Here is a 27,619-nt window from a genome sequence, read left to right as displayed (position 1 = left end):
CCTGAGATCCCAGCTCCCCAGCTCAGAAATGCCATGTGAGTAAGACATTTTGCCTTGAAGGGAATGCTCCTTACTAATTCTTAAAGACAATAAACTGTGTTCTGGTTGCAACTGCTATGTATTTTGTGTTTGTTCCATGCTCTTCTATCATAAAATGTAAATCAGGTAGAAACTGCTTGAGACTTTGAAGTAAAAGATGAAAAGCTATGCCTGATCTCTGAGTCCTGAATTTCTAAAACCTATGTCTGAATACCAGGAATACAAAAAACATAGGGTCCTAGGCGACACGTTTTACCTGGAATATGCATGGGATGGTTAACTGCTGATCTGTCATCAAGGAACACCGAATTCTGATGGCAGGATGTCACAGGACAAGGACAAATCTGTCACACTAATATAAACACTCTAAATCAGCCTTTCCCACAATGGTACAGTACCAGATGCTCTGGACAAATCCTAGCATCACCTACTGAACCATTTCTAAGAACATCACACAACAGAAGTTCACACCCAAGTAAAGAAAAGTATCACTGTACTGTACCGACGGAGTGTACTTCAATCATACACAGTCTTTTGTTTCATCATTAGATGCTCTTTCTTATTTAGATCTGGCCTCAGTACAATAACGTAGCATTTGGGGATGAAGATGCAACCCAGTAATCCCAAACTGGAGGCCAAGATGGAGAAGACCTGCACAGCCACCATGTATTTCCCCTTGGTGCTCAGGTAGGTGGGCACAAAGGACACCCAAACGCTGCAAAACACCAGCATGCTGAAGGTGATCAACTTGGCTTCATTGAATGCCCCGGGCAGCTTCCTGGCAAGAAAAGCCACCATGAAACAGATAGCAGCCAAAAAGCCCATGTAGCCAAGACTGATATAAAACATGATAACAGACCCTTCATTACATTGCAGGATGATCTGCCCAGTCTGGGAATGCATATCAGAATCTGGGAATGGGGGAGAGATTCCCAGCCAGAGAATGCAGATGCCCACTTGAACACTGCAGCAAAAAATCACAATGGAGTCTGCCACATTTTTCCCCAGCCATTTCCTCATTTTGTTTCCTGGCTTGGTGGCTAGAAATGCCATCACCACCATGATAGTTTTGGCCAACAAAGAAGAGACGGCGACTGAGAAGATGATGCTGAAGGTGGTTTGTCGGAGAAGACAGGTCACCTTCTGGGGCTGACCAATGAATAGGAAGGAGGACAAGAAGGAGAGCAGGAGGGAGATGAGGAGCATGTAGGTGAGGTCACGGTTGTTGGCTTTGACCACTGGAGTTTCTCGATATTGAATGAAGATTCCTAAAAGTAGACCAGTGGTCAGGGACAATACAAGGGAAGTGACAGCTAGGATAATCCCCAAAGTTCCTTTGTAGGAGAGGAAGTTGATAAGTTTAGGAACACATTGATCTCGGTCTTCATTTGGATGCTGATCATCTGGACACTTGTTGCAATGGTCTGCATCTGAAAAAAAGAGAGCAGCTGCAGCTTCACTAATCCAGCCTGATCCAAAGGCTCATGCCCTGAAAAACTCTTTGACCACAATTCCTAGCATTCCTGACCATTGGCCATGCTTGCTGGGGCTTCTGGAAATTGAAGTGCCAAACATCTGGAGATCTACTTTCTGCCCACCCCTGCTCAAAATCATATGTTCGTGGGTGAAAGTATAGATGCCAGAAGAGGAAGATGATACAAGGATGGGGGGGAGACCATTAACTAACCACAGGAATTAGGTATGAGAAGCAGCCAGATTTCAGAATTCAATGCCACAATATGGTGGCCTGTAGCTTTCAAGAAGGTTTAGATACATTCATGGAGATTTCGTCTATCTGTATCTTGCAATCATGATGGCTATATGTTTCTTCCCTATCCCTTTTTCTTTGCATGTCCTGTGTTTTTCAATTGCAAGCCTGTGATTCATTCACTGTAAGCTTCTCAGGCAGGGGTGTGTGTGTGTGTGTGTGCGCACGTGCCCATGTGTGCATGCTGATGAGCAGTATAAAATAATTTCAATAAATAATAAATAAAAATATACTTCGTACAGGTACACAGGCAGTCTGCCTCCGCATACCAGCTGCTGATAGTAACAAAAGGAGATGATTGTAGCCTTCATGTCTCTCAGGAGTGCCCCTGTTGCCTACTGAATCCTCCAAGAGCCGGAATCAACACTCAATCAAAAGGGCTGCTTTCCAAGGCTTTTATTCCATTCATCGTAATGAAGCATAGAGATGCTAATTGCCTGAGACTCAGAGGAACTACAAAAGATCAGCCAACTAGGGGTTTCTAAGTGTTAGGACATCAGTTGATGTACGTTTGGGAAAAACACGGCAACACTCTGAACTTAAGGAGTGGGAGGGGAAGATCTCCCCCTCTCCCGTGGGGCCTCGGGGCACAGCTGTTGACATCAAGCGAATCGGGCTGAGTGCCTAAGCTCGGCTCCTGAAATCTCTCACTTCTGCCTGTGCCTGCACCTCACATCCAAAAGCTTAAGTTGTCCCTCCCTTTCAATGCCTGGGTCACTGTCACTCCCAGGAATGTGAGCGGGGGGGGCTCCCCCTCCAGCTGCACCTCTGAAATCTGAGAGAGTTCCTGTCCCATGAATTTTATCTCCTCCTCAGAGAGCTGCCTTGGGACTCTATGATCTCAGATAGAACCCTGACAGTGTCCTTCTTATGAGGTTCAGGGAACAGGAGGCTGGACTAGATGGTCCATTAATGTCAACCAGCAGGGATCTCCTCATGTTCAGTGGCCAGGAAAATGTTTTGCATGGAGAAGATGTCAAGTTCCTTCCATTGCATCACCACCCCAAAAGGATCACAGAAAGAAGGGCCTTGGAATACCCTTGCCTGAGATGTTGGATTCTTTCCCAGTCCAAGTCACCCTGAGGGTGAGTGGCTCTAGTGTCCAGCAACTGGGTCAGCTGCCTGCTCTGGAAGGGGTTACTCTTACAGTAAAGGAGCAGGTGTGTAGTCAGAAGGTGCACATTGAACCAGCACTATCACTGGAGGTACAGTTGTACTAGGTGTGCTTAAAAGCAGCCCTGGCAGTTAAGCCAATTATGGTCACTCTTGGAGAGAGATAGCTTGACCACACTGTTCTATACTTTGGAAACCACAAAACTAGATCCCTGCAATGTGCTTTATGTGCACTTAACGTTTGTTTGGAGGCAGCAGCTGCAAAAACAAAATCTGCCAGTGCTGAACTGGAAATGTTCACCATTTCACTCCTCAAATGGAATTCCCATACAACCCTATCCTGAGCTCTTATGACACCACTCAGTTGCTGTGCTTATCAGGATATACTGTGGGGAACAAACTGTCCATAACATTGTCCGTAAATATTACCATTGATGTGTAAGCAGGCAGTAGATGGAAGACTGACAGTGTCACAGTTAGGGATGGGCGGATTCCCTACCTGCTGCTATGGGAGGGATTCCACCTGGGCAGGGGAGGCAATCCATCCCTTCCCCCAGAATACTCTTTGGCTGGCTCTGCTCAGCGGGGATCCGCAGAGCTGGCTGTCAGCTCCATATCATCAGCGATACGGCCGGCTGCCATTGCCATGCCATATCGCTAGGTTAAGGGCTGACTCCAGATGCAAATGGCGTCCACTGTGCCATTTGCAGCCATAAAGCTCTTAGATTAACCTAAATGCAGCTTTAAATACCTTTGGTGAATTGGTATTATCAGTTTCCCCCACCGCGGGAAATACCACAGATGTAAATGGCATAGTGGATGCCATTTGCATCCGTAAATCCATTTATGGCTGCATTTAGCTTAATATAAGAGCTTAACGGCTGCAAATGGTGTAGTGGACACTATTTGCATCCGGCCGGCAGTTACGCAGAGTCGCCCTGGGGAGGATCATGGTCTGGAGGATTCCTGAGGGAGGCAGAGGTGAGTGGTGCCATTTGAATCCGGCCTCATTGGGGTCCATGGAGGATTTCTCCTAGGGATGCACGAATCCCTTACCTTGTTCTGTTCCGGGGATCCGTGGTGGGGAGGGAGGCGATCCGTCCCTCCCCCCAGAATCCTCCCCAACCAGCTCTGCTCTGCGGCAAGACCGTGGAGCCACTGGCCAGGGCCGGCTCCTTCCTGACTTCCAGCCGCTGACGGGCTGCTCCAGCCACCGTTTGCATCCTTGCATTAGGACGTGATAGGCTACGTAAGTATTTACGTAGCCTATCATGGCAAAAGGCAGGGACACAAATGGCGGCCGCTACAAAGGCCGCCATTTGGGGCTGCAGCAGCCCGGCAATGGCCAGAAGACGAGCTGCAGCTGCTGCCGCAAAGCAATCGTCGCCACATTCGCCGCCGCATCTGCCGCCACATAGGTCTGTCCCGGGGAGATTTTGGGGGGTGGTGGTGGGGGGAAGGCCGTTCCAAAGGATTCCAAAGAATCTGGCCTCACTGCAGTCCATGGCGGATTGTGCCAACATCCCTAATTTCTCCACCTAGTCACAATAGCACACTAGAGGACCACGGATAGCTGCTTTCCCCCCTGTACTCCATTACTTCAGGTTATTTCTTTCAAGTCCATTTGTGAAATTAGTTAGTGAACATTAATATTTAACTATACACAAAACTAGAAAGGAACTGGTGCCTCAAACAACTCATCCTAAAAGGTATCAGTGTGTCTGTGTCCCACTGAGAGAGAGCAGCTCTTTGCTCCAGATTCTCTTACCATCCTGAGTGGAGATGGTCCCTTCTGCACATGGGGCACAGGCATAGCAGCAGATGGGCTCTCCTTCCTGAATCACCTTGGCAAATCCAGGCCGACAACTTTCAGCGCATCTAGAAAAAGGCACGGTCTATCCATGAAGATAAGAAACATCCAGGAAAAGGAGTTAGATTGGAAGTGATATTTAAATTGGTGGAAATTAGTTATAGAGTTGGAAACAGCATAACAAGGAAATGTAATTCCTTAGTTAAACATTTACTAGAATTAAGATGAGGCTTAAGGAGGTTGAATAGGTGATGATATTTAGAAAACTGAATATCATCCTTCCACCTGAGGAGGGAAAAAAAGAGAGGAGAGAGATCCTGGGGAGGAATTTGTTTCAGTGATTAGGAATGTACGAAAGTCACTTACCCTTTGCGGATTATGTAGATGGTGGTGGTGGGGAGGCGTTCCATCCCTCCCCCCGGAATCCTCGACGGGGGGGAGGCGCTCCGTTCCTCCCCCCCACAATCCTCCACGGCTGGCTGAGCTCCATGGCAGCTCCGCAGAGCAGCCGGCCAGGCCCAGCCAGGCCAGAGCCATCCGCAGCTGGATTTCCGGCCGCGGAGGACTCTGGGGGAAAAAAAAACAAAAAAAATGCGCACGCAAATGGCGACAGCTACGGCCGCCACCATTTGCGTTCCTTATTTTTGCCGTCTTAGTCTACGTAAATATTTACGTAGACTAAGATGGCGAAAATAAGTGGAACGCAAATAGCATAGCGGATGCAATTTGCATTCCTCTTATTTTCGCCGTCTTAGTCTACGTAAATATTTACATAGACTAAGACAGCCCAAAATAAGGAATGCAAATGGCGGCGATTTGCATACACCTTTTTTTCTTAATTTACTCAGACGTTTTAGGCTACGTAAAAACTTGCGTAGTCTATCATGTCTCTGTAAAAAAAACAAAAAACAAACAAACTGCAAATGGCAGCGGCGGCAGCCAGTCAGAAGACCAGCCGCTGCAGCCGCCACCGCCAAAGCCGCTGCCGGAGCCGCTGCCGCCCGGAAGATCCGCCCCAGGTAAGTCTCATCCCAGAGGGGATCCGCGGAGGGCTGGGGGGGCAGGCCGTTTCACCACAGATTTTGGGGGGCCGAATGCACTGGCATTCGGCCTCACCAAGATCCGTGGCGGAATTCTCTGCCATCCCTATCAGTGGTAAAGCCCATATCTACCATGCAGAAGGCCTCATACTCAATACCTCACATCTCCAGTCAAATGGATCAGGTAGCAGGTGATGTAAAAAATCTCTTCCTAAAGTCTGAGAACATCACGGCCAGTCAGAACAAACAATAATAGGATGGATTGACCAATAGTATGGCAGCTTGTTATGGTCCCGTAGAAAACCGAATGCTGAGAAGGAGCCAGAGCCAGTTTGGTTTCAGTCAGTTGAGGCTGGTGCCTCCCACAAACATTGGGGAGATGTGGGGAGCAGAGGCCACACAGAAGAGCCTTTTTTGCAATGCAACAACAAATTGTGACAGCACCCAAATTCCTCTGCTTTTAATGACAATATAGTGCCTTGTCGGTGGCAACATAAAGACTGATAAATTCATTCTCACCTAAATTTTCTGGGCAGCGTTCACTTCGCCACATGCAATGGACCCCCTTTCATTCCTATTTTTGGTATATATATTTTTGGACAGGTCTAGGTCCAAAAGCAACCCCGACCAATAAACATGATCATTTAGGGGGAGTGCAATCCCCTCCAGAATAGGTTGGACATCACCTAGCCTTGCAAACGAACCACCCACTAACAGTACCTCCATCTTGTCTGGACTGAGTTTCAGTTTATTGGCCCTCATCCAGTCCATTACTATGCCCAGGCACTCGTTCAGAACAGCCACTGCCTCACCTGGGTTTGATGAGAAAGAGAGGTAGAGCTGGGTGCCATCTGCATAGTAATGGCACCTCAGCCCACACCTCTGGAAAACCTCCCCCAGTGCTTTCACGTAGATGTTGAACAGCATTTTGAAAAACATTGAGCTCTGTGGAGCCCCATGGCAAAATTGCCATGGCACAGAGCAATAATCCCCCAGCACCACCTTCTGGAATTGGCCATCCAAGTAGGAGTGGAACCACTGCAGTGCAGTTCCTCCAACTCCGAACCCAGGCAACCTATCCAGAAGGATACCATGGTTGATGTTATTGAAAGCCGCTGAGAGGTCCCGGAGAATCAACAGGTTCGCACTCCCCGTGTCCCTCTCCCATCTGAGGTCATCACAATCAACGACTAAGGCACACATATACATAAACCTACCTTCCTCTAGTTTGTGGTATGAATTCAGTCAACTTGCCTCTCTCCACAACCCCACCCCTCTCTCTCTCTCTCTCTCTCTCTCTCACTTTCTCTCTGTATCTCTCGCATACACACATATGTGCACACGGACACACACAAACACACACAGCCAACATATTTGCACAGGACACTCATGCCTTAAAGCAAATTTTGGGCTTGGCACCTATACAGGAGACCCAAACATTGCCATACAATGCCAAACATGATGGGAGGCAGGGGGATGGATCCCTCCACTATCCAACTTCCCGCTCTCTTTGCTACCTTCTGTGAAATTTGTGTTTTGTGATGGCCATGCTCACCAGAGCAGCCATTTTGTGAAGGGGCACTCCCCATCATGGATACCATTTAGTGACAGCACCCACATTTTGGAACATTTCAAATATGCCCTGAAAGAGTGAAAGGAGCACTGGCCTGGCATACTTCTCAGCAGGACTTCGGAGTTCCCGTATAATCATGCTAAACCTTTTCTATCCATAGTCACTATGTGATTTCAGTATAAATTACTGGATTTGGGAATCACATTCCTAAAATGTTGTGTACAATAGCTAACAAACTGATAGAACTTCAGGCTGCAATCCCGTGCCCACTTACCTGGGAGTAAGCCCCACTGAACTTAATGACCAAGCCTTATTGAACTCAATGGGACATACTTTGCATTAGATATGTATAGGATTGCCTGGGAAGAGATATTAGAAGGCATAGAGTTTTTCCCACCTGGTTCAACAGCTTGGGCCAGCCAATGGCCTTCTGATCAATGGTGAACTTGATCTCTGAGGAGGCCTGTCTCTCTATACTCCCAACTTCCACTCTGGCAGTGGACTTGTTTGGAAAAATCACCCAGTTCACGATATAAAAGTCAGATGCCAGTTCCCCGTTCTCATCCAAATATGCTCCATCCACGGAACTATTGTAAAGCTGGAAATGTCTCAGGAAAGGGTGAAGCTAGAATGACATGGGAAAAACACCCATTTGGTAAAGAGGAAATTCTGTTGAACATCTTGGCTCTCCACATGTGGACTTCTAATCTGCAGAGCTGATGAGGCTGATGAGGCCTGTTCAGGAATTATGCCTCAACATGGTATCTTAGCCTGTCTGCTGAGTTCCCAATTGCCTGGAGAGTTCTACTTACAGTTACGTGGATGTGCTTACATGGGGGGGGGGGTCTCCACGAGCGATTTACTCTGAGGTGGCTGTGCTTGGATGTTGATAGGCATGTGTGATGTCCTGGCCATCCTGCAGCCACCCTGGAGCTTATCGTGGAAAAAACAGTTCTTCTGAGACTACTTTTAGTCCAATGGTTCTCCTTAATTTGGCTTGGCTGCTCTGCTGTTGTGGCGTGCACCCCCATTCCACGTTTACCCTGGCATGATAGCCCTGCCCAAGGGTGCATCTTTCACCTGGCCATGAATTCTCTGACCCCAGGCAAGGGGTGTTTCCCCAATGTTTTCCCCACCTGTGATAGTGAGATAGAGAGCATAGGAATAGCTGGAAAGCGGGAGATAGTGTGATGGGGTATAGGTATTGCTGGACAAATGCATCATAGTGACACAGTGACATTCAAAACATCTTTGTAGTTGAGGTTTGTTTCACTACTTCCTTTCAGGATGGGTGATTTCTTCCATCTCACTATGCTTCTCTCACGCAATCGCTCTTTCATGGAATTGCACAATTGCGTGATAGAGCAATTGGGTGATAACAGCATCACGAGAAGGGGGTGTAGGTGGTGCTGGACAAAGACGAGCTAGTGACAATGTGAGATGATGCTTTTAGAGGGGAAGGGGAAAAAATTAATTGGTGGAATTGGGCATAGCTTGAGGAAACAGGTGTCTCCTCAGAAGGAACTTCCACTGTGGTCAATGAGCCTTTTTTCCATAAATATCCATGTTTTGTGTCTTTGTTGAAAGGCAGTAATTAATAGGTGGGGGAAAGAGAGAGAAAGAGACTGATTTTTGGCAAGACCATTTCATGGAAGGAGACCTCCCAGGATTTTATACAGTAGCAAAGGATCTGCAGCTGTGTTTCTTTAATGTTTACTTTGTTGGTGTAAGGCAGTAATTGTTGGTGGTAGGCTTCGACTGATCACATTACAGGAGTATCAGAGGAAGGAGAAAGGAGAGCCTGGATGGTGCGGGGGGGGGGGAGAGACTCTTTTATGGGTTGCACAGCCCCGCCAGTCTGATGACGTTTACTCCCATCCCCCCACCCCACCTGGAAGTATGTTCTGTGAAGCAACGTGTACTGGTGCGGTGCCCTCGCTCGTGGAGCCCTACATGGACCAAAGTGCACAAAAGCAGACCCTTGAAAATATCTGAATAATCCTCCATTCGCTTCTCCTTCTGTTCTCATCGAGAAACCCCCCCTGGTTGTGATCTCTCAGTGACAAATAGACAATCTTTACCTCCATACCCAGATCACCTTCATCCCATTATGCAACACTGAAAACCGGTGGGCGATCATCTGATACAGCCAGGGGCGATGGGTCTTTAAGGGCAGGAGAGGCAGAGCCCACCCAGGAGTCATGAAAAATGAAAAAAGGAGGAGAAAGGGAAGACCCTTTCTTACAGCCCTGCCAAATCGCCTGCCATTATTTAAAAAGCAACTATTTACCGAGGGACTTCCTTTTGCAGTGACCCTCCGCAGTGGCCATTGCAACCACAGCTGTGCCTGGCCCACGCTGAGAGCCTCCTCCTTCCCTAGAGCAGCAGCTTTCCTTTTTTCAACTGAGGATGCTCATGCACTTGCAGAGCCTTGAAACATTCTAAGGCTGCCCAGCTTCTCTGGCTGAGCCGGCTTATTAATAATAATAATAATAATAATAATAATAATAATAATACTATCAAATCTGATCAGTGCAAGCATGTAGCCTGTACTTTCCAATTGGAGAAGACCCATTCCGTCCTCAAGAAGGGGTCTTTTGGCTGATGGGGTTCTCTCCCATCAGTGCAGAACTGGCTTGGTCATTGGCTTAATTGTCATTTAGCTAACAAAGAGGGGCAGGGAGGAGAGAGGTGAGTGAGTGCACACACGTGCACGTGATGTGCACTCGTGCTGGCCTGCTTACCTGGAGGAGCCAGCTCAGTGCAATCCTGGTATGTAAACTTCTTGAAATAGGGAGTGAGATGGGGGGGGGGAGTATTCAATTCATTATCATCACCATGATCATCATCAAAATCATTGCTCTCTCCATCCCTCGCCTTTCTTGAAATGTGGAGTCAGCAACAAATTGTTTTCTCCCTGTTGCTATATACTCTGGTGAAGTTGGTGGTGTGTTTGTAAGAGAGAGGGAGTGGAGGTTAATAAGATATGTAGCAATACTAAAGGTCAACTAAGAAGTAAATCTCACTGAATTCTATGGGACTTACTCCCATGTAAGTATGCACAGGATTGATGGCTTAAGGGAAGAAGACAGATGTGTCTCTCTTTGTAAAGGCCTTGTTGTGTGAGGATGGGTGGGGCATATGAAAGCAAGAGGTTTTACAGATTGTGAATGTTTCATGTGAGTTGTAAAAGTTGGTGTCCGACTTCAGGCTCCCTCCCCCGGTCTGTATACAACAAATACACAAGCAGAGAGCAGGACACTTCTCCTGTCTAGCACAAATGCATGTAAATACGTGCACACAGTAATGCAATTCACAGATGGCCATTTTACATGCTAGGAGGCTTATTAAGAACATAGCATCAGACAATATGAGCTAAACCATGAAGGGAAGGTCATGGCAGAGAGGTCAGACTAAATACAATCCCTGGGGAAGGTAACGGCAACCCACCCCAGTATTCTAGCCATGAAAACTAAATGGATAAGTACAACCAGAGATTTGTCGATATACCATCGGAAGATGGGACTCCCAGGTCGGAAGATGGCAAAAATGCTACTGGGGAGTAACAGAGGATAAGTTCAAATAGTAGCCCCAGATGTGATGATGCAGCTAGCTCAAAGCCAGAAGGACAGCTAGCGGCCAATGGTGCTGGTGGTGAAGGACGAATCTGAAGTTCTAAAGATCAACACACCATAGGAACCTGGAATGTAAGATCTATGAGCCAGGGCAAATTGGATGTGGTTATTGCGGAGATGTCAAGATGAAGTATAGACATTTTGGGTGCCAGTGAAATGAAATGGACTGGAATGAGCCACTTCACATCAGATGACCACCAGATCTACTACTGTGGACAAGAGGAACACAGAAGAAATGGAGTAGCCTTCATAATGAATAACAAAGTGGCTAAAGCAGTGCTTGGATACAATCCAGAAACTGATAGAATGATCTCAATTTGAATTCAGGGTAAGCCATTTAACATCACAGTGATCCAAATATATGCCGCAACCACAGATGCTGAAGAAGAAGTAGATCAGTTCTATGAGGATCTGCAGCACCTACTGGATAATACGCCAAAAAGAGATGCTATTTTCATTATAGGAGACTGGAATGCTAAGGTGGGTAGTCAAACGACACCTGGAATTACAGGCAAGCATGTTCTGGGAGAACAAAATGAAGTGGGACATAGGCTGATAGAATGTTGCCAAGACAACTCACTGTGCATAACAAACACTCTCTTCCAACAACCTAAGAGACGACTTTATACATGGACTTTACTAGATGGTCGACTCAACACTGAAATCAGATTGACTACATCCTTTGTAGCCAAATGTGGCAAACATTTATACAGTCGGTAAAAACAAGACCCAGAGCTGATTGTAGCTCAGATCACGAACTTCTGATTGCACAATTTAGAATCAGACTAAAGAGAATAGGGAAGACCCACAGAACAGTTAGATACGAGCTCACTAATATTCCTCATGAATATGCAGTGGATGTGCAGAATAGATTTAAGGGACTAGATCTAGTAGATAGGGTCCCGGAAGAACTATGGACAGAAATTCGCAACATTGTTGAGGAGGTGGCAACAAAAAATGTCCCAAAGAAAAAGAACACCAAGAAGGCAAGATGGCAAGATGGCTGTCTCCTGAGACACTGGAAGTGGCCCATGAAAGAAGGAAAGCAAAAGGCAACAGTGATCGGGGGAGATATGCCCAATTAAATGCAAAATTCCAGAGGTTAGCCAGAAGAGATCAGGAATTATTTGTAAACAAGCAATGTGCGGACGCAGAAGAAGATAATAGAATAGGAAGGGCAAGAGACCTCTTCCAGAAAATTAGAAACATCGGAGGCAAATTCCAGGCAAAAATGGGTATGATCAAAAACAAAGATGGCAAGGACCTAACAGAAGCAGAAGAGATCAAGAAAAGGTGACAAGAATACACAGAAGATCTGTATAGGAAGGATAATAATATCAGGAATAGGTTTGACAGTGTGGTCAGTGAGTTAGAGCCAGACATCCTGAAGAGTGAGGTTGAATGTGCCTTAAGAAGCATTGCTAATAACAAGGCAGCAGGAGATGACGGTATCCCAGCTGAACTGTTTAAAAATTTGCAAGATGATGCAGTCAAGGTGATGCATGCCATATGCCAGCATATTTGGAAAACACAAGAATGGCCATCAGATTGGAAAAAATCAATTTCTATCCCCATACCAAAAAAGGGAAACACTAAAAAATGTTCAAATCATTGAACAGTGGCACTTATTTCACATGCCAGTAAGGTAGTGCTCAAGATTTTGCAAGGTAGACTCCAGCAATTCATGGAATGAGAATTGCCAGATGTACAAGCTGGGTTTAGAAAAGGCAAAGGAACTAGAGACCAAATTGCCAATATCCGCTGGATAATGGAGAAAACCAGGGAGTTTCAGAAAAACATCTAGTTCTGTTGTATTGACTATTCTAAAGCCTTTGACTCCGTGGATCATAACAAATTGTGGCAAGTTCTTGGGATATGGGGATACCATGTCAACTTGTATGCCTCCTGAGGAATCTGTATAACGATCAAGTAGCAATGGTAAGAACAGATACGGAACAACTGACCGGTTTAAGATTGGGAAAGGAGTACGGCAGGGTTGTATACTCTCACCCTACCTATTCAGCCTGTATGCAGAACACATCATGCAACATGCTGGGCTTGATGAAGCCAAGGCTGGAGTTAAAATCACTGGAAGAAATATTAACAATCTCCAATGTGCAGAAGATACCACTTTGATGGCTGAAAGTGAGGAGGAGATGAGGAACCTTATGAAGAAGGTGAAAGAAGAAAGTGCAAAAGCTGAGTTACAGTTAAACCTCAAAAAAACCAAGATTATGGCAACCAGCTTGATTGATCACTGGCAAACAGAGGGAGAAAATGTGGAGGCAGTGACAGACTTTGTCTTTCTAGGCACAAAGATTACTGCAGACACTGACTGCAGCCAGGAAATCAGAAGACATTTACTTCTTGGGAGGAGAGCAATGACAAATCTTGATAAAATAGTGAAGAGCAGAGACATCACACTGACAAAAAAGGTCCGTATAGTTAAAGCAATAGTCTTCTCTGTAGTAACATATGGCTGCGAGAGCTGGACCATAAGGAAGGCTGAGCCTTATGGAAGATAGATGCTTTTGAACCCTAGAGAAGATGCTGATGCTAGGGAAAGTGGAAGGCAAAAGGAAGAGGAGCCGACCAAGGGCAAGATGGATGGATGATATTCTGGAGGTGACGGACTCGACCTTGGGGGAGCTGCGGGTGGCGATGGCCAACAGGAATCTCTGGCGTGGGCTGGACCATGAAGTCACGAAGAGTCGGAAGCGACTGAATGAATAAACAACAACAAGTATAAAATTACTTCATTTTATTACATTTATGTTCTGACTTTCCTCTCCATTTTTACCCTCAAAATACTGTAAAGTAGGTTAGGCTGAGTTGTAGTGACAGGCCCAGATCGGCCTTGAGAAATGGGCGGCATTTGCTGGTCCTCCTCAGGCAGCAAAATGTCCTGGTCCAGCAGTGGCTGTGTGTGTGTGTGTGCTCTGCTTGGCCGTTGCATCCGAACGAGGCAGAGAATCAGGTTATGTTTCTTCCTTGAGTATGAACATGTACAAGAGAGGGCATCGATGTCTGTTTATGTGTTCTGCCTAGGGATGTACGAAAGTCACTTACCTTTTCAAAGGGTGATATTCGCGGTGGGGGTGGAGGCGCTCCGTCCCTCCCCCCGAAATTCTCTCTGGCTGGCTCCGTTGGCTGGGGCCGCTCGCAGCCGAACATCTGGCCACTGCGCAGCCTGCAGGGACGCAAATGGTGGCTACCGTAGCCGCCGTGATTTGCATCCCTGTATTTTGCCACGATAGGCTCCGTAAATATTTACGTAGCCTATCATGGCAAAAACACACAAAAAAACAGTGGACGCAAATGGTGGCAGCTACAGCGGCCGCCATTTGCATTCCCCTTTTTTTTTGCTATAATAGCCTACGTAAATATTTACATAGGCTAAAACAGCAAAAAAAGGGAACGAAAATGGAGGCCGCTGTAGCCGCCACCATTTGTGTTCCCTTAGTTAAGCCTTAGAATACTTATGTAGACTACAACGGCCTCCTCAGGGACACAAATGGGCATCCCTGCATTAGCCGTGATAGGCTACGTAATTATTTACGTAGCCTATCATGGCTATAATGAATAAGCGAATGGCGGCCGCAGTTGCGGCCGCCATTAGCACGTCAGCGTGGATGGCAGCTGGTAAGTGCTCTGTTTCACATGCCTTTCGTGGGGTGGGAGGGCAGGGGGCTTCGTTCCGCCATGGATTTTGGGGGGGCGAATGCACCGGCATTCGGCCTCACCGAGATCCGTGGCAGAATTCTCTTACATCCCAAGATCTGCCTCTGTGTGCTGTTTGTTGCCAAAGGGAAAGCTTGTGTTTGTATTTGAGTCTTCTACCATGGAAGAGATATAACTCTTTTGCTTCCACGAAAGAATGGAAAGTAATTTCCACAAAAATGTGTAGTGAAAAATGTTTTTGCTTTACTGTTGTACATTCTTGACTCTCTCTCTCTCTCTCTCTCTCTCTCTCTGTCTGTGTATTTTGTGTGTGAGTTCAGTATTGGGCCAGAGGCTTACTGTGGATGACCACCCTGAGGCTTATCACTGCCTTGAGCTGCATGAGGCTGTCCAGCTCTGAAAATATCATCATCTGCAATGCCAGCATCATGATTTGGGGTGATTGTGTGAAACGCACACATACTTCATTAATGATTCCATGTAGACTGTGCATTGTTTCCGGAACAAGAGAATGTGGGTCCAAATGTGCTTTCGTGTGGCTGTGATTTCCTCACCCCTTATTTTGCATGTACAATCTTAAAGTTCAGGTGCATCTGTTCTTCCTTTTTGTGGTATAGCTTGCCAGCCGTTGGGGATACAAACACTGTTCCACCTCCTGTGACCCGTTGGCTCCACCTATGCTGACCTGTCCCCCCCATCCCTGTCGCCTAATCAGATTCGCCACCAGCCTCCACTGGAAACAGCCTTAATCCGATCCTACCAGGGCAGCCTCTGCTTGAATGCTGAGGCGACTCAGCACAAATATCTTAAGAGACCGCAACACCACATCGACACCACCCGGCTAGCCCAGGTTGGCAGATCATTCCGTAGCTGGTGGTGTGGTACAGCCATGGAATCCCCGTTTGCTCCTGGACACCTTTCCAAACTGAAAACTCAAAAATGGAAGGAGACTGAGGCACCCGTTAAACCACAGCATGTCCTCTGCCACATCCCTCCCCCAGTTGGGTTCAAATCCCCACTATGGTTTGATTATGAAGCTCAATAGCTTAACCTAATGTACAGGACCGTTGTGAGTTTCTTTGAAGAAAGTTGAGGGATAAATGTAGATGAAGGAATAGGAATACCTGCCATGAATGTACTCTTTGAAGTGCCAGCTTCTCTCCACCCACCATCCTTCTCATATTCAGTGGAGATGAGTTGGCAGCATGTAAGGTCTGTGCCACAGCCTGGATGGAAGTGTAAATACTGTAGGAATCTTGAGACAGGATCTTTTCAATCACATCCAGGGGCAGTTTCTCCCAGTTCTCGTTTTCTGTACAACTCTTCCAGGCTTTCACAGACAACGTATTCCTTGAATATGAACAATGAAATACTGTCTCCCCAAAGTGCTTGATAGCATTGAGAAATGAGTCAAAATTGTCATATTGCATCCTTCTGTTTTTCTTGATTGAGAAGGACAAGGAAACTTGGGTGCGCTGGAATTGGTCCATTTTGTACAACACGCTTATGCTGATGTCCTGCAGAGCTGTTGCAATCAAAACTTTCCCCACAGTTGATTTTGTGACCAGTTCAGCTCTATAAATGATCATTATGAGAATTAAGATTATCCGAGACTCCACTGGAAAAACAACTACATTGACACGAGTGTCCATAAAATGTGAAACTATGTCAAACGCCCTTGTCCCCCAATCTGCCACTGGAATGCTTCCTGAGAAGGCAAGGCAAATTCCATTTTTGAGGAGCACAGGTGGAAAGCTTCTCATGAACCTTTCTCCATTGTCATTGTCTGGAGCCAAGAGACTGATCCAAGTCCATCTGAAATGCAGGAGCAGTTGGACAATCCCCAGGTAAGGAGGTTCTGGTTTGGGGACCATCCTGTAAACACAGGGGAACTTATGTCTCTCCCTGGGAACTTGACTGACAAACCCATAACTGACCTAGGAAAGAGAGAAAGAGATGGGTGTAGGGATGTCAGAGAATTTCTCCACGAATCTCTGGGAGGCCGAATGCCAACGCATTCGGCCCCCAGAAATTGGCGGAGAAACGGTCCGCCCCCCTGCCCCCCCAGGATGGGACTTACCTTGTGCGAATGTCCCTTGCGGCGGCGGCTCCCGGCGGTGGTGCGGCGGCAGCCGGTCTTCCGACCAGCTGCCGCCACCGCCATTTCCAAGTAAACAAACAAACAACAACAACAAACGTGATAGGCTACATAAAGATTTACGTAGCCTAGCATGGCTAGATTTTCAAAAAACACCATGATAGGCTATGTAAATCTTTACGTAGCCTATCACAGCTGACTTTGAAAAGAAGAAAAAAAGCATGCACGCAAAGCGTGTATGTATTTGCATACACGCTTTTTATTTCTTTTCAAAGTCAGCCATGATAGGCTACATAAACATTTACGTAGCCTATCACGGCTGACTGCAGGCCAGGGACGCAAACGGCGGCGGCTACAGCCGCCGCCATTTGTGTCCCGGCAGGAGCAGAACTTTCGCAGCCGGAGAGGCGGGGCGCTCCCCACCAGCCAGAATTTCAGCGGGGGGGATGGGGTGCCTCCCCCCCACCCAGAATTTTGGCGGGGAGGGACAGAGCGCCTCCCCCCCACAGTGAAGCAAGCTTCGGGATCAGGTAAGTGACTTTCGTCCATCCCTAGATGGGTGTACTCAAAAAAATAATACGTGTTTTCTCACTTCAGTCTACTGGAGAAAAATGACATTTGCGGGTGGACAGGGGGGAGAAATGACGAGATGACACAAATAGATTTGGGATAAAATAGGGCCACATGTATTGATAGATCACAATATGCGAAGGAAGCACCAGCGGGCATGCAGCAAACAAAATTAACATGACAGGTGTAGAGTGAGGCAGTCGTCGTCTGGGGCGAGGTGTCCAGCATCACCCCCCGAATCGGACATACCCAGTTCTGGGCTGGGAGACCTTCCCCTGTCACCCCCCCTTGGGCCACAGAACCCGAGCGGGTGAGGAGGGTTAGCCTCAGAGGTAAGCCGTATCTCCCGACTGGGGTCACAAAATCCAGAGCCGGAATCCTCAGGCCTTACCAGTCACCTGAAACGGTGCCTATGAATGCCCATCTGTCCTCTCCCCCAGCGGAGTGCCTGCCCGGAGCTGCCACAGGAGGGTGACAAGCCTCTGCTTACTCACCCTCCCCCCACCTGAGCCATAAACACTCCCAAATGCCCCTTTGCAAATTGGCCAAAAAGACATCATTGCCTAGTTCGGTGAGATGAACACCATCCGCTCTGTAGAGCATCCCCCAGGCAGGAGAAATGGCAGGGTGGGTGATGGTCTGGTTGCCCTGTTTGATTAGAAAGTTTCCGATTTCCCTGTTGACCTTCTTACAGGCCCTATCCATGGCACGAGGATCCAAGCCATCCCTCCAAGCCATTCTGGGTAGCAGGTTGGACCAGATAATGGTGATTCCTGGCCAGTGACGCCAAGTCAGTCGCAAATCCTTCCAGGCTTAAAGAATGAGGACCTTGCCCTTCAGCAAGCCTAGATCATTCCCCCCTAAGTGCAGCACCAGAACCTGCGGGGGAACCTTCACCAGCCCTTGCTGGAATAACGTGGGCAGAAGGCGCTCCCAACGCATCCCACGTCTGCCCAACCACTGAACGGCGGCATAGCGGCTGAGCCCAAGCTGGGATCCGCAACTGGAGGAGGCCCTCCAACCGGCCCAAAAAACCATGCTGTTCCCGCAGATGACCACCTTCACTGGCTCACTCGCACTCCAGCCATCTAGAAGAACAAGCAACAAGGAATGAACACAACTGACCTCACAGCCTTAAAGGCCCAGCAGTGGCCTCACATAGGCCCGGTATGCCTTGGAGCGCCACCTGCCAATGGACTGCACTTTGTCTGCAGTGAACCCAAAAGATGTGGCAGTGGAGGCGGCCTTAATCTGAAAGGAATGTGTGCCGAAACGAAGTGCGCCCAGACCCAGCGCCTTTAAAGCTCGCTGCATGGTTACCTAAAACTGATATTTGGTTAAGGGAGAGGAGTCGCTATGGCAAAAAAGGGGGCTGGGCAGATTACCCTGAACTTTGAGAAAATCCCCTAAGGCAGTGACCTGACACCTCTCCCCGCCTGGTCGGTCTTAGACTTCCTAAGCTGAATAAGGGCAACCTGCTGAGAAAACTGTAAGTCGCTGAACTGCAAGGCTCATCCCGACAGGTAGGGATGTAAGAAAGTTCTGCCACGGATCTCGGGGAGGCTGAATGCCAGCGCATTTGGCCCCCCGAAATCAGTGGCAGAACGGCCTGCCCCCCCGCCCCCCCGGGATGAGACTTACCTTGGGCGGATCTTCCTGGTGGCGGCGGCTCCGGCGGCGGCTCCGGCGGTGGTTCGGCGGTGGCGGCTGCAGTGGCTGGTCTTCCGACCGGCTGCCGCACCACCATTTCCAGTTAAAACAAAAACAAAAACGTGATAGGCTATGTAAAGATTTACATAGCCTATCACGGCTAGTTTTTTTAAAAAAAACAAAAACGCTTGTACGCAAATGGCGGCGGCCATGGCCACCGCCATTTGCGTTCCTTATTTTGGCACGTCTTAGTCTACGTAAACATTTACGTAGACTAAGACGGTGAAAATAAGGGAAACGCAAATAGCGTAGACGCTACGTTATTTGCGTTCCCCTTATTTTCGCCATCTTAGTCTACGTAAATGTTTATGTAGTCTAAGACGTGCCAAAATAAGGAACAAAATAAGTACGCGCATTTTTTTTTAAGTCAGCCATGATAGGCTACGTAAACATTTACATAGCCTATCACGGCTGACTGCAGGGACGCAAACAGCGGCGGGTACAGCTGCCACCATTTGCGTCCCTCCTAGCCAGCGGCCAGATGTCCGGCTGCTGGGGGAGCCGGCCGGCGGCTCCGCAGAATTGCTGCGGAGCACAGCCGGCCAGCCAGGATTCCGGGGGGGGGAGGAACGGAGTGCCTCCCCCCCATCCAGGATTCCGGGGGGAAGGACGGAGTGCCTCCCCCCCACCATCAGCATAATCCGCGAAAGGTAAGTGATTTTTGTACATCCCTACCGACAGGTCACCCTTAGCAGACACAACCAACTCGGAAATCCTGAATGCCTTGAAGAATGCAGTGAGTGCTGCGGCATGAAACAAAGTGGCCTCGTGTGTTGAGTTGCACAACAAAGGCCACAGGCCCCGCAAACCCACCAATATATCTGGTGACATAGGGCATCTGGGGTCGGGTGGCACCAGGGACCCTTTGGACCAACACTGAAGCACCCGCCAGACCTGGAAGTTGCAGTGTTGTCCAGCACATCCTTCATTTTGGACCAGAAGGCAAGTGCAGCAAGCCTTCCACTGATGGTCCAGGCCGCTAGACCCCGCCTGTGGGCGTCAACACAAAACCGAAGCACGTGATCGACCGGAATTGACAACACTGTGGAAGATGTGCCGCCGTCCGGAAGGAAAAGAACTCCCTACCTGATCTGGTGTAAGCAGCTCTTGTGCTAGGGGCTAAGGACTGCAGGATAGTCTGTTCTGTCTCTTCCAGCCAACCTGCCAAAGGCGGCTGGCATGGCGTCCGGTATGGCACGTGCCCAGGGGGCCAGTTCTCGGAAACGCTGCACCTGGTTACGTGACAATGCATCAGCTAAGGCATTGTCCATGCCGGGAATGTGCCGTGTGTGGAATAAAATATTGCACTGAAGGCACTGCAATGTGAAAGCCCGGACCAAAGCCATGACCTGACCGTTGTGAGATGACAAGGAATTAATGACCTGGATGGTGGCTTGATTGTCACACCAGAAGTAACGGAATTAGAAAGCTGGGCCGCCCACAAATGCACAGCAACATATATTGGGAAGAGTTCTAAGAAGGTAAGGTCCTTTCCTACACCCAGATCTAGTCACTCCGCCGGCCATCGTGCGTGACACCATCTGTCCCGAAACACAGCCCCAAAGCCCTGTGCCCCAGATGCATCGGAGTGTATCTGCAGTTCTGCTTCTAAGAATAACTCGTGCTTCCAGAAGGAAATGCCACTGAACGTGTTGAGGAAATGCAGACACACAAAGAGATCATCCTTCATGGCAGACGATACCCAAATCCGATGGTGTGGTGAGCGCAGGCCTCGCATGGCGTTACAAAGGCGTCTAAGGAAAGCCCTACCGGGGCAATTACCGAGAAGCAAAGTTAAGGTGACCGACTACTTCCTGCAGGGCCAATAACGTGACCTTCTTAGACTGCAGCATGCGCAGAATCTTATCCTTTAGAGCCTGCAGTTCGTCAGCTGGCAGCCTACAAAGCTGCTTCACAGAGTCCAGTTCAATGCCCAGAAACCTAATAGAGGGGGAAGGGCCCTCAGTCCACCAAAGGTACACCCAGTGCCTCAGCAAGGGTGCAAAATTCCCGCATTAGCCGAGCGCACTGGGGGGTGTTGGGTGGGCCTGCAAATAGGAAGTCGTCAAGGTAGTGCACGATACTATGGGACCCGGTTTTATCAAACAAAGCCCATTCCAAGAAGGAACTGAACCTCTCAAACATAGCGCAGGATACCGAACATCCCATGGGTAGGGCCCTATCAACATAAAATGTACTGAAAAATGGAATCCCAGAAGGTCGAAGTCATCGGGGCAAATTGGCAAGAGGCGGAATGTGGATTTAATTAGGGATGGGGGAGAATTTCTCCCCGAAACTTCAGGGGGCCGAGCGCCAACGCATTCGGTCCTCCGAAGGTTGTTCGGGGAGAAATTCTCTGCCCCCCCGCCCCCCGTCCCCCCCGGGATGGGACTTACCTTTCACGAATGTCCCTCCCGGCGGCAGGTCCTGGTGGCGGTTTGGCAGGTCTTCATCAGGGGCGGGGGCGGCAGCCGGTCTTTCGACCGGCTGCCACTGCCGCCATTACAAGCAAAGTAAAAAAAACCCAAAACACCCCTGTGATAGGCTACGTAACGATTAACGTAGCCTATCATGGCTAGATTTGCAAAGTCAGCCATGATAGGCTACGTTAATTGTCACGTAGCCTATCACAGGTGACTTAAAAAAAAAAAAAAGCACGTACGGCTAATGGCGGCCCCCATAGGGAGCCGCCATTCGCGTTTCTTATTTGGTCCCTGTAGTCTACGTAAAGATTTACGTAGACTACGGCAAAAATAAGGACAACGCAAATAGCGTACGCGCATTGCGTACGGGCTTCTTTTTTTTTTCGAAGTCACCCGTGATAGGCTACGTGACGATTAACGTAGCCTATCATGGCTGACTTTGCAGATCTAGCCGTGATAGGCTACGTTAATCGTTACGTAGCCTATCACAGGGGCGTTTTTTTTTTTCTTTTGAAGTTCGTGGCCGGGGAGACGGGCGCTTCTCCCCGGCCTGAATTTCAGCCGGGCGAGGCGGAAAGCCTCCCTCCCGGCCTGAATTTCGGCCGGGCGAGGAGGGAAGCCTCCCCCCCTTGGCCTGAACTTCGGGGGGAGCAGCGAAGCGCCTCCCCCCCACCGTGAAGCAAGCTGCGAGACCAGGTAAGTGACTTTCGTGCACCCCTAGATTTAATATCGCATTTCCTCATGAGGGCACCGGGGCCCAGTGCCTTCACCATGGATACTGCCGTATCAAATGATGTGTAATGGACCGAGCATAGGTGCTCAGGGATGGCATCGTTCACTGATCCACCCTTGGGGAAGGACAGGTTGTGGATCAGCCAGTATTCACCCACAGCCTTCTTTGGCACAATGCCCAATGGAGAGACCCTGAGATCAGGGAAAGGTGGGGGAATCAAATGGGCCAATGACTCGCCCCGCGGCCACCTCCTTATTGATCTTATCCATGACCAACCGTTCGAAACCCGCGATAGATTTCTGATTCCGGGACATTTGGGCCTGGTGTTGGCCCAGAAACAGAATCCTGAAACCCAGTGAAACTCCCTCGTCCAAATAGCGGGTGTTATCCTGGCACAGGTATTGCTTCAAAAGGTGCTGTAGGGGCCCCAACTTAATTGGACTGGGCCCCTTTTGGCGGAGGTTGAGGGCTGCGGCCGGACTTCCTGCCACCCTGCCAATCCCGATTTCGGCCCCGCAAACCTTTGGCCTTTGGGAAGCCAATAGAGTCATGTTGTCCCCCACAAATGGAGCATGCACGGCGGAATCAGCATGGTTCTTGAAGCAGACGCCCTTGGAGCCAAACTCCCAGCAGAGCGTGTGGTGTTGAACTGCCTGTCCCGCCCCAGCCTTAGGGGCTGAGGCAGGCGTCAGCTTAGCTAAGATGTGCCCACTATCTGACCGATCACCAAAACCCAGCCTGGCAAGAGTCATAAACTGCAGCCAAGGATGCTGATTCTCGGCGTCCCAGTGCAGTGTGGAGTCAAATGCGGCCCACATACGAAGATTCGTCGTAGGCCAGCCAAGCTCCACCTTCGTATTCGGTATAGGCCCTATATATGATATCCAAATACTTAGTGAGGACCCAACCACGCTCTGGGTGCTTTTGCTGAATGACACCCATATAGATTAAGAAGCCGGCCAGCCAGTTGGCCCAAATGCAGGCCACCTTCTTACGCCTGACCCTCTCCTGGTCCCTGTTGCCAGATTTCTCCCCTCCTTTGTTTCTGACTCCCGGAATAGCAGGGAAAAGACGTCAACAAAGTCTCCCCGTAGAATTTTCTCCCTAGTGGCGGGCAATAGGTGGTATCCCAGGGGGGTAGGTATCCCCCCAGTTGGGATTGCCCCTTTATCTATGTGGCCTTAAGGGTCCTTATCACTCACCCCAGGCTCATCAGAGCCTTCTCCTACAGGGCCACGCCATACGGCAGCGCAAGCAGCCATGGCAGATGGGGCATGTTGAGGAGCCTCCCTGTTGCTAGCTGTGTGAGGCTCAGCAGCTGGGGGGGGCAGTGGATGTTTCCACCCCCTCGACCCCGCAAGCAGGGTTTGAAGCAGGGCCTAAGGCCCCGTGAGACACAGGGATGCCAGCTGTGGGCCGGGAGCATGTATCCTGGGCAGTGGGGCGGTAGATCCGGCGAAGGGAACCCTGAGATACCCCCTGCTGGGGTGTGAAACGGCCAACCCATCCCTGCTGCAAAGGGGAACCACCCGTATGGCGGGAGCTGGTTCCAACCGGTCGGTGGTGCTATCCCCCCGGGTCCCAGAACCTCACCTGAGCCAAGGTCGGTTGCAGCGTCGGGGGTCTGGCTGTGGTCCAGAACTGCTGGTGCTGGTGCAACGGGTGCCGGCGGCCCTTGCGCGAGAAGGGCCTGCTCCGCAAGAGAGCACACAGTTGCTGAGGCTGCTGCGGATGCAGCTTGCCCAGCAACGACCTGCTGCGAAGCCTCAATGGCTTCCAGCCTGACTGAAATAGAAAGCAATAGATCTTTGCAAGCTTGCCCTCTGGTTACCCATGAACCGGATGTCCAGAGAGCCCGCCTGGCAGGAGTGGTTAATGCAGGGATCACTAAGGATCGCAGAGGGGCAGGTGCGGGTCCAGAGGACCCCCCCACCAAGCAGGCAATGGCCTGTGAGCTGAGAAACCCTGGTGGATCAGGGACACGCGGAAGGAGGCGCAGGCGAAGCCTCGCGCTCGAGCTGCGGGGGGGCAAACTGCTGTTGCAGAGGTCCGCCTCAGAGGAGATGCCTTCTCCTCCCCAATGCCGCCTCCTCCCCGATGCCTTCTCCTCCCAGATGCATTCTTGGTGCCTCCGCCACCGTCGAGGACTGAGGATGCTGCCACCACCGGAGGTGCTGCTGCGCGCGCGCCGAGGAACTCGAAATCTCGCGCAGCAGGAATGAAGAGGAGGCTGGGGGCAACGCAGCCTAAATAGCGGCCGGCTCGACCCCACCCACTGCTGATGCAAGGAGCAAAGGTGAGTAGCCTTCGTCCTTGTCCTGTCTGCCCCCCCCACAACAGCCCCCCCCCCCCCGCAGCCAGGCAAGCCGGGCACGGGGTGAGGGCACTTTTTGTCGGACACACAAGGATATATTCATTTTTCTCATTTTAGCAAGCTGAAAAATAAGTGGAAAGCAGAACAAGGTTTCAGGTGAATTTAGGAGAATTTCAGCAAGTTTGAACTGCTGGCTCTCCCATCCCTTCCCATATTACAGACGGTAAACGGATCCAGCTCAAAGCACACTAACTTGGCCAAGGAACATACAAGGCACAGATGGAGTCTGAGTACCAATCACATATCTTCCCCCAGAAAGCAAGCAAAGAAAATTGGCGATGCTTAGAGAAACACTACAGAGGGGAAACACCAGCCTCCACACCCTCCACAGCAGTATAGCCAAACAAGACACACAGATGCTGCTGGGATCTGAGCTACGATTACTGGACAAAGAAGGAGATCTTGGGGCTGTGGTGAACAGCTCGATGGAAATGTTGACCCAGTGTGTGTCTGCTATGAAAAAGGAACATTCTCTGTTGGCCATAATTACGTGTAGAACTAACTGTAAATAAAACACTTAAGATACTCCTACAAGCCTGAAAAGGGTCATTGTAGAACTGGAAGAAGTTCAGAAAAGGGCAACCAAGCTGGCTGGAGTAACTCCACTGTGAGGAAAGATTATAACATGTGGGACAGTTTTGCTTAGAATAAAAGGTGTTTATGGGGGGCGATGTGAAAGGTGTACAAAATTATGCATGATGTGGAAGAAATGGATAGGGAGAAAAACTGTTCCATATCACTGGAAATTCATGGCAGATAACCTATCAATGGCCACTGATCATGTGGCTATCTAAGACCTCCTCTACTGAGACAGGATGCCCCTGTGTATGTGTTGCTTGCGAATATGAGCGGCAGGGTGTTCTTGCGCTCACATCCTTCTTGCAGGGTCCCCACTCCCCACACACAGATGGTTGGCCTGGACTGGAAAGGCCTTTGCTGGACTAGACAGGCTTTTGGCCTGGTTCAGCAGGGTTCTTATGTTCCTATAATAGGTGGGTATCATATGGATGCCCGCAAAATGTGAATGCCACTCTTGAACAAAGCCCAAACACGTTTGATCCCCTTTGAAGCAGCCACTGTCCTGGCAAATTTTATCTTGGCAAATAAATTTTTTATTTTATACACAGTGTATATTTATGCTACTCACTGGAAAAGACCCTGATGCTGGGAAAGATTGAAGGCAAAAGGAGAAGCGGACAGCAGAGGATGAGATGGCTAGATAGCATCACCGATGCAATGAATATGAACTTGAGCATGCTCTGGGAGAGAGCGGAGGACAGGAAGGCCTGGCGTGCTATGGTCCATGGGGTCATGAAGAGTCAGACACGACTGAGCGACTGAACAACAACAACCACCACAAGATAGTCACTACCACAAGATGGTCAGTAGCTTGGATGGCTTCAAAAGGGGATTAAACAAATTCATGGCAGATAAACTATCAATGGCAACTAATCATGTGGCTATCTATGACCTCCTCTATTGAGACAGGATGCCTCTGTATACGTGCTCACATCCTTCTTTGCAGGGTCCCCACAGGCAGATCGCTGGCCTGGACTCGAAAGGCTTTGCTGGACTAGATAGGCTTTTGGTCCAATTCAGCATGTCTCTTACATTCCTATCAGAAGTGGATATCATAGGGATAAGCCCAAACTCGTTCGATCCCCTCTGAAGCAGCCCCTACCTTGGCATATTGCATCCACATCTGCCAAGTAATAAACAAGTTCCTGGCCGTTCCCATTAGAAAGAAAGGAAGACCAAAGGTCACACGCAGACAAACACACAGGGCACGGAAAATCCTGGACGAAGTTTTCTGGCACTTGAAGGGCACAAACATATCCTAAGGGGCTGCTATGCCTACAGATATCATCCATGAGAGTCAATGGGAGCAGTAAGCCTCAGATCTCCAAACCATGACTCAGGTTTGACAATGACTCAAAGCAGACTGGTGCCAAATCAGTCCGAGCAGAATGGGGCCGGTTTCCCAGCACTGAATCAGCATCCGTTCAGCGCACACTCACACTGGGGTCAGTGCACACATCAACACTGCAGCAGTTTCCCCTCTTTCCCCAGCAAGGGTTGTCAGGGATGCTTCTTTCTAGGAAGGGATGGGAGGGAGGGGGATTTTCAACTGGGTCTATTCCCTGGGGGAAAATTACATAACAAAGAAATGTGGATTCTTGTCCACAAACCCATATGCCATAATAAATATGTAATTGTTTCAGATGCGCAAGACTCTTTATCCTTATTATAGAATGGAAGTGATTCAAAGGTAATTTAATTATAAGGAATATTTTATATATATTCTGGAGAGACTGTTGGATGCAGGACAATAGAGGGCTCTCTCTCTGTCCATGGGGCGTACATACATTCCATGTTTGTTTTTACTTATGCAATGAAAAAAAAAAGTTGGATCCAGCCTAAAGTAATCCAACTTACACCCCATTGAAACCAATGTGAAATTTCGCCCTGATTAAAGTCCCATTGATTGCAGCGGCATTTCAGTATTGCTGACTTATGGTGTTTCCAGATGCCGGTGATGTCTCCATTTTGTAACCCTCCGATGTTTCACCAACTCCTGTTATTGTTGCTGTTTTCATACCAAATAGATGTACATTAAGTAAACAAACAACCAAACACCAGTCCATATAGCTGCAGAATGTCTTTGGAGTGCTAGTATTGGGAGCTGTCCACCAAGAAGCACCCCTAAAATAGATTCAACCCAATATCAAACACTGAAAATTCACTGCACCCTTTGTACCGTTTCAAACTCCCCTGTGCAGAGGTGACAGCAAGACCAAAGTAGGGGTGTTTACCTGGCTCCGCTGGGGTCTGCAGGTGGGGGGAGGTGATCCGTTCCTCCCCCTGGAATCCTCAACGGGGGGGAGGCGATCTGTTCCTCACCACCGGAATCCTGCCCAGCTGGCTCCGCTCCATGGCCAGGGACATTTGAAGCTGCAGGAGCCCGGCAGCGGCCGGAGCCACCGCTGTCGCTGCCACCGGCACTTCATCCGCCGCTGGAGCCGCCGCCGCCACCACCGCCAGGGCCGCAGCC

The 27,619-nt window shown here is 49.2% G+C and overlaps 1 protein-coding gene and 1 long non-coding RNA gene across 2 annotated transcripts; one reads left to right on the top strand and one right to left on the bottom strand.

Moving 5' to 3' along the window:
* Nucleotides 1-517: 517 nt before the first annotated feature.
* Nucleotides 518-20,775, bottom strand: LOC146355526 (vomeronasal type-2 receptor 26-like). Its single transcript, XM_084829925.1, has 7 exons — nucleotides 20,576-20,775; nucleotides 20,124-20,269; nucleotides 19,713-19,858; nucleotides 18,486-18,578; nucleotides 9,433-9,507; nucleotides 4,689-4,815; nucleotides 518-1,469 (listed from the first exon to the last, which is right to left on the bottom strand). Exons 1-7 carry the CDS (start codon nucleotides 20,773-20,775, stop codon nucleotides 556-558), a joined length of 1,701 nt encoding a protein of 566 aa, XP_084686051.1. The 3' UTR covers nucleotides 518-555.
* Nucleotides 20,776-21,949: 1,174 nt separating this feature from the next.
* LOC146355525 (uncharacterized) lies at nucleotides 21,950-27,062 on the top strand. Its single transcript, XR_014787451.1, has 3 exons — nucleotides 21,950-22,156; nucleotides 24,308-24,489; nucleotides 25,695-27,062. It is a non-coding gene; the product is annotated as an uncharacterized LOC146355525 (long non-coding RNA).
* The last annotated feature ends 557 nt before the right edge of the window (nucleotides 27,063-27,619 follow it).

Source organism: Heloderma suspectum, chromosome 2, assembly GCF_057233095.1.
Source record: "Heloderma suspectum isolate Gila_16-S chromosome 2, 16-S_ref, whole genome shotgun sequence".
Taxonomy (NCBI): domain Eukaryota; kingdom Metazoa; phylum Chordata; class Lepidosauria; order Squamata; family Helodermatidae; genus Heloderma; species Heloderma suspectum.
This window is presented reverse-complemented; position numbering and strand designations above follow the sequence as displayed.

Bases quoted from the DNA above. Each gene is read 5' to 3' on its own strand.
- LOC146355526 (XM_084829925.1), bottom strand. From the start codon at position 20,775: ATGCGAGGCCTGCGCTCACCACACCATCGGATTTGGGTATCGTCTGCC. The intron at 19,859-20,123 runs GTAGGGAGTTCT...CTATGTCACCAG, and splicing joins AGCTGCTTACACCAGATCAG to ATATATTGGTGGGTTTGCGG. The intron at 9,508-18,485 runs GTGAGGCCACTG...CTGCCCTTAAAG, and splicing joins CCAAGGCATACCGGGCCTAT to ACCCATCGCCCCTGGCTGTA.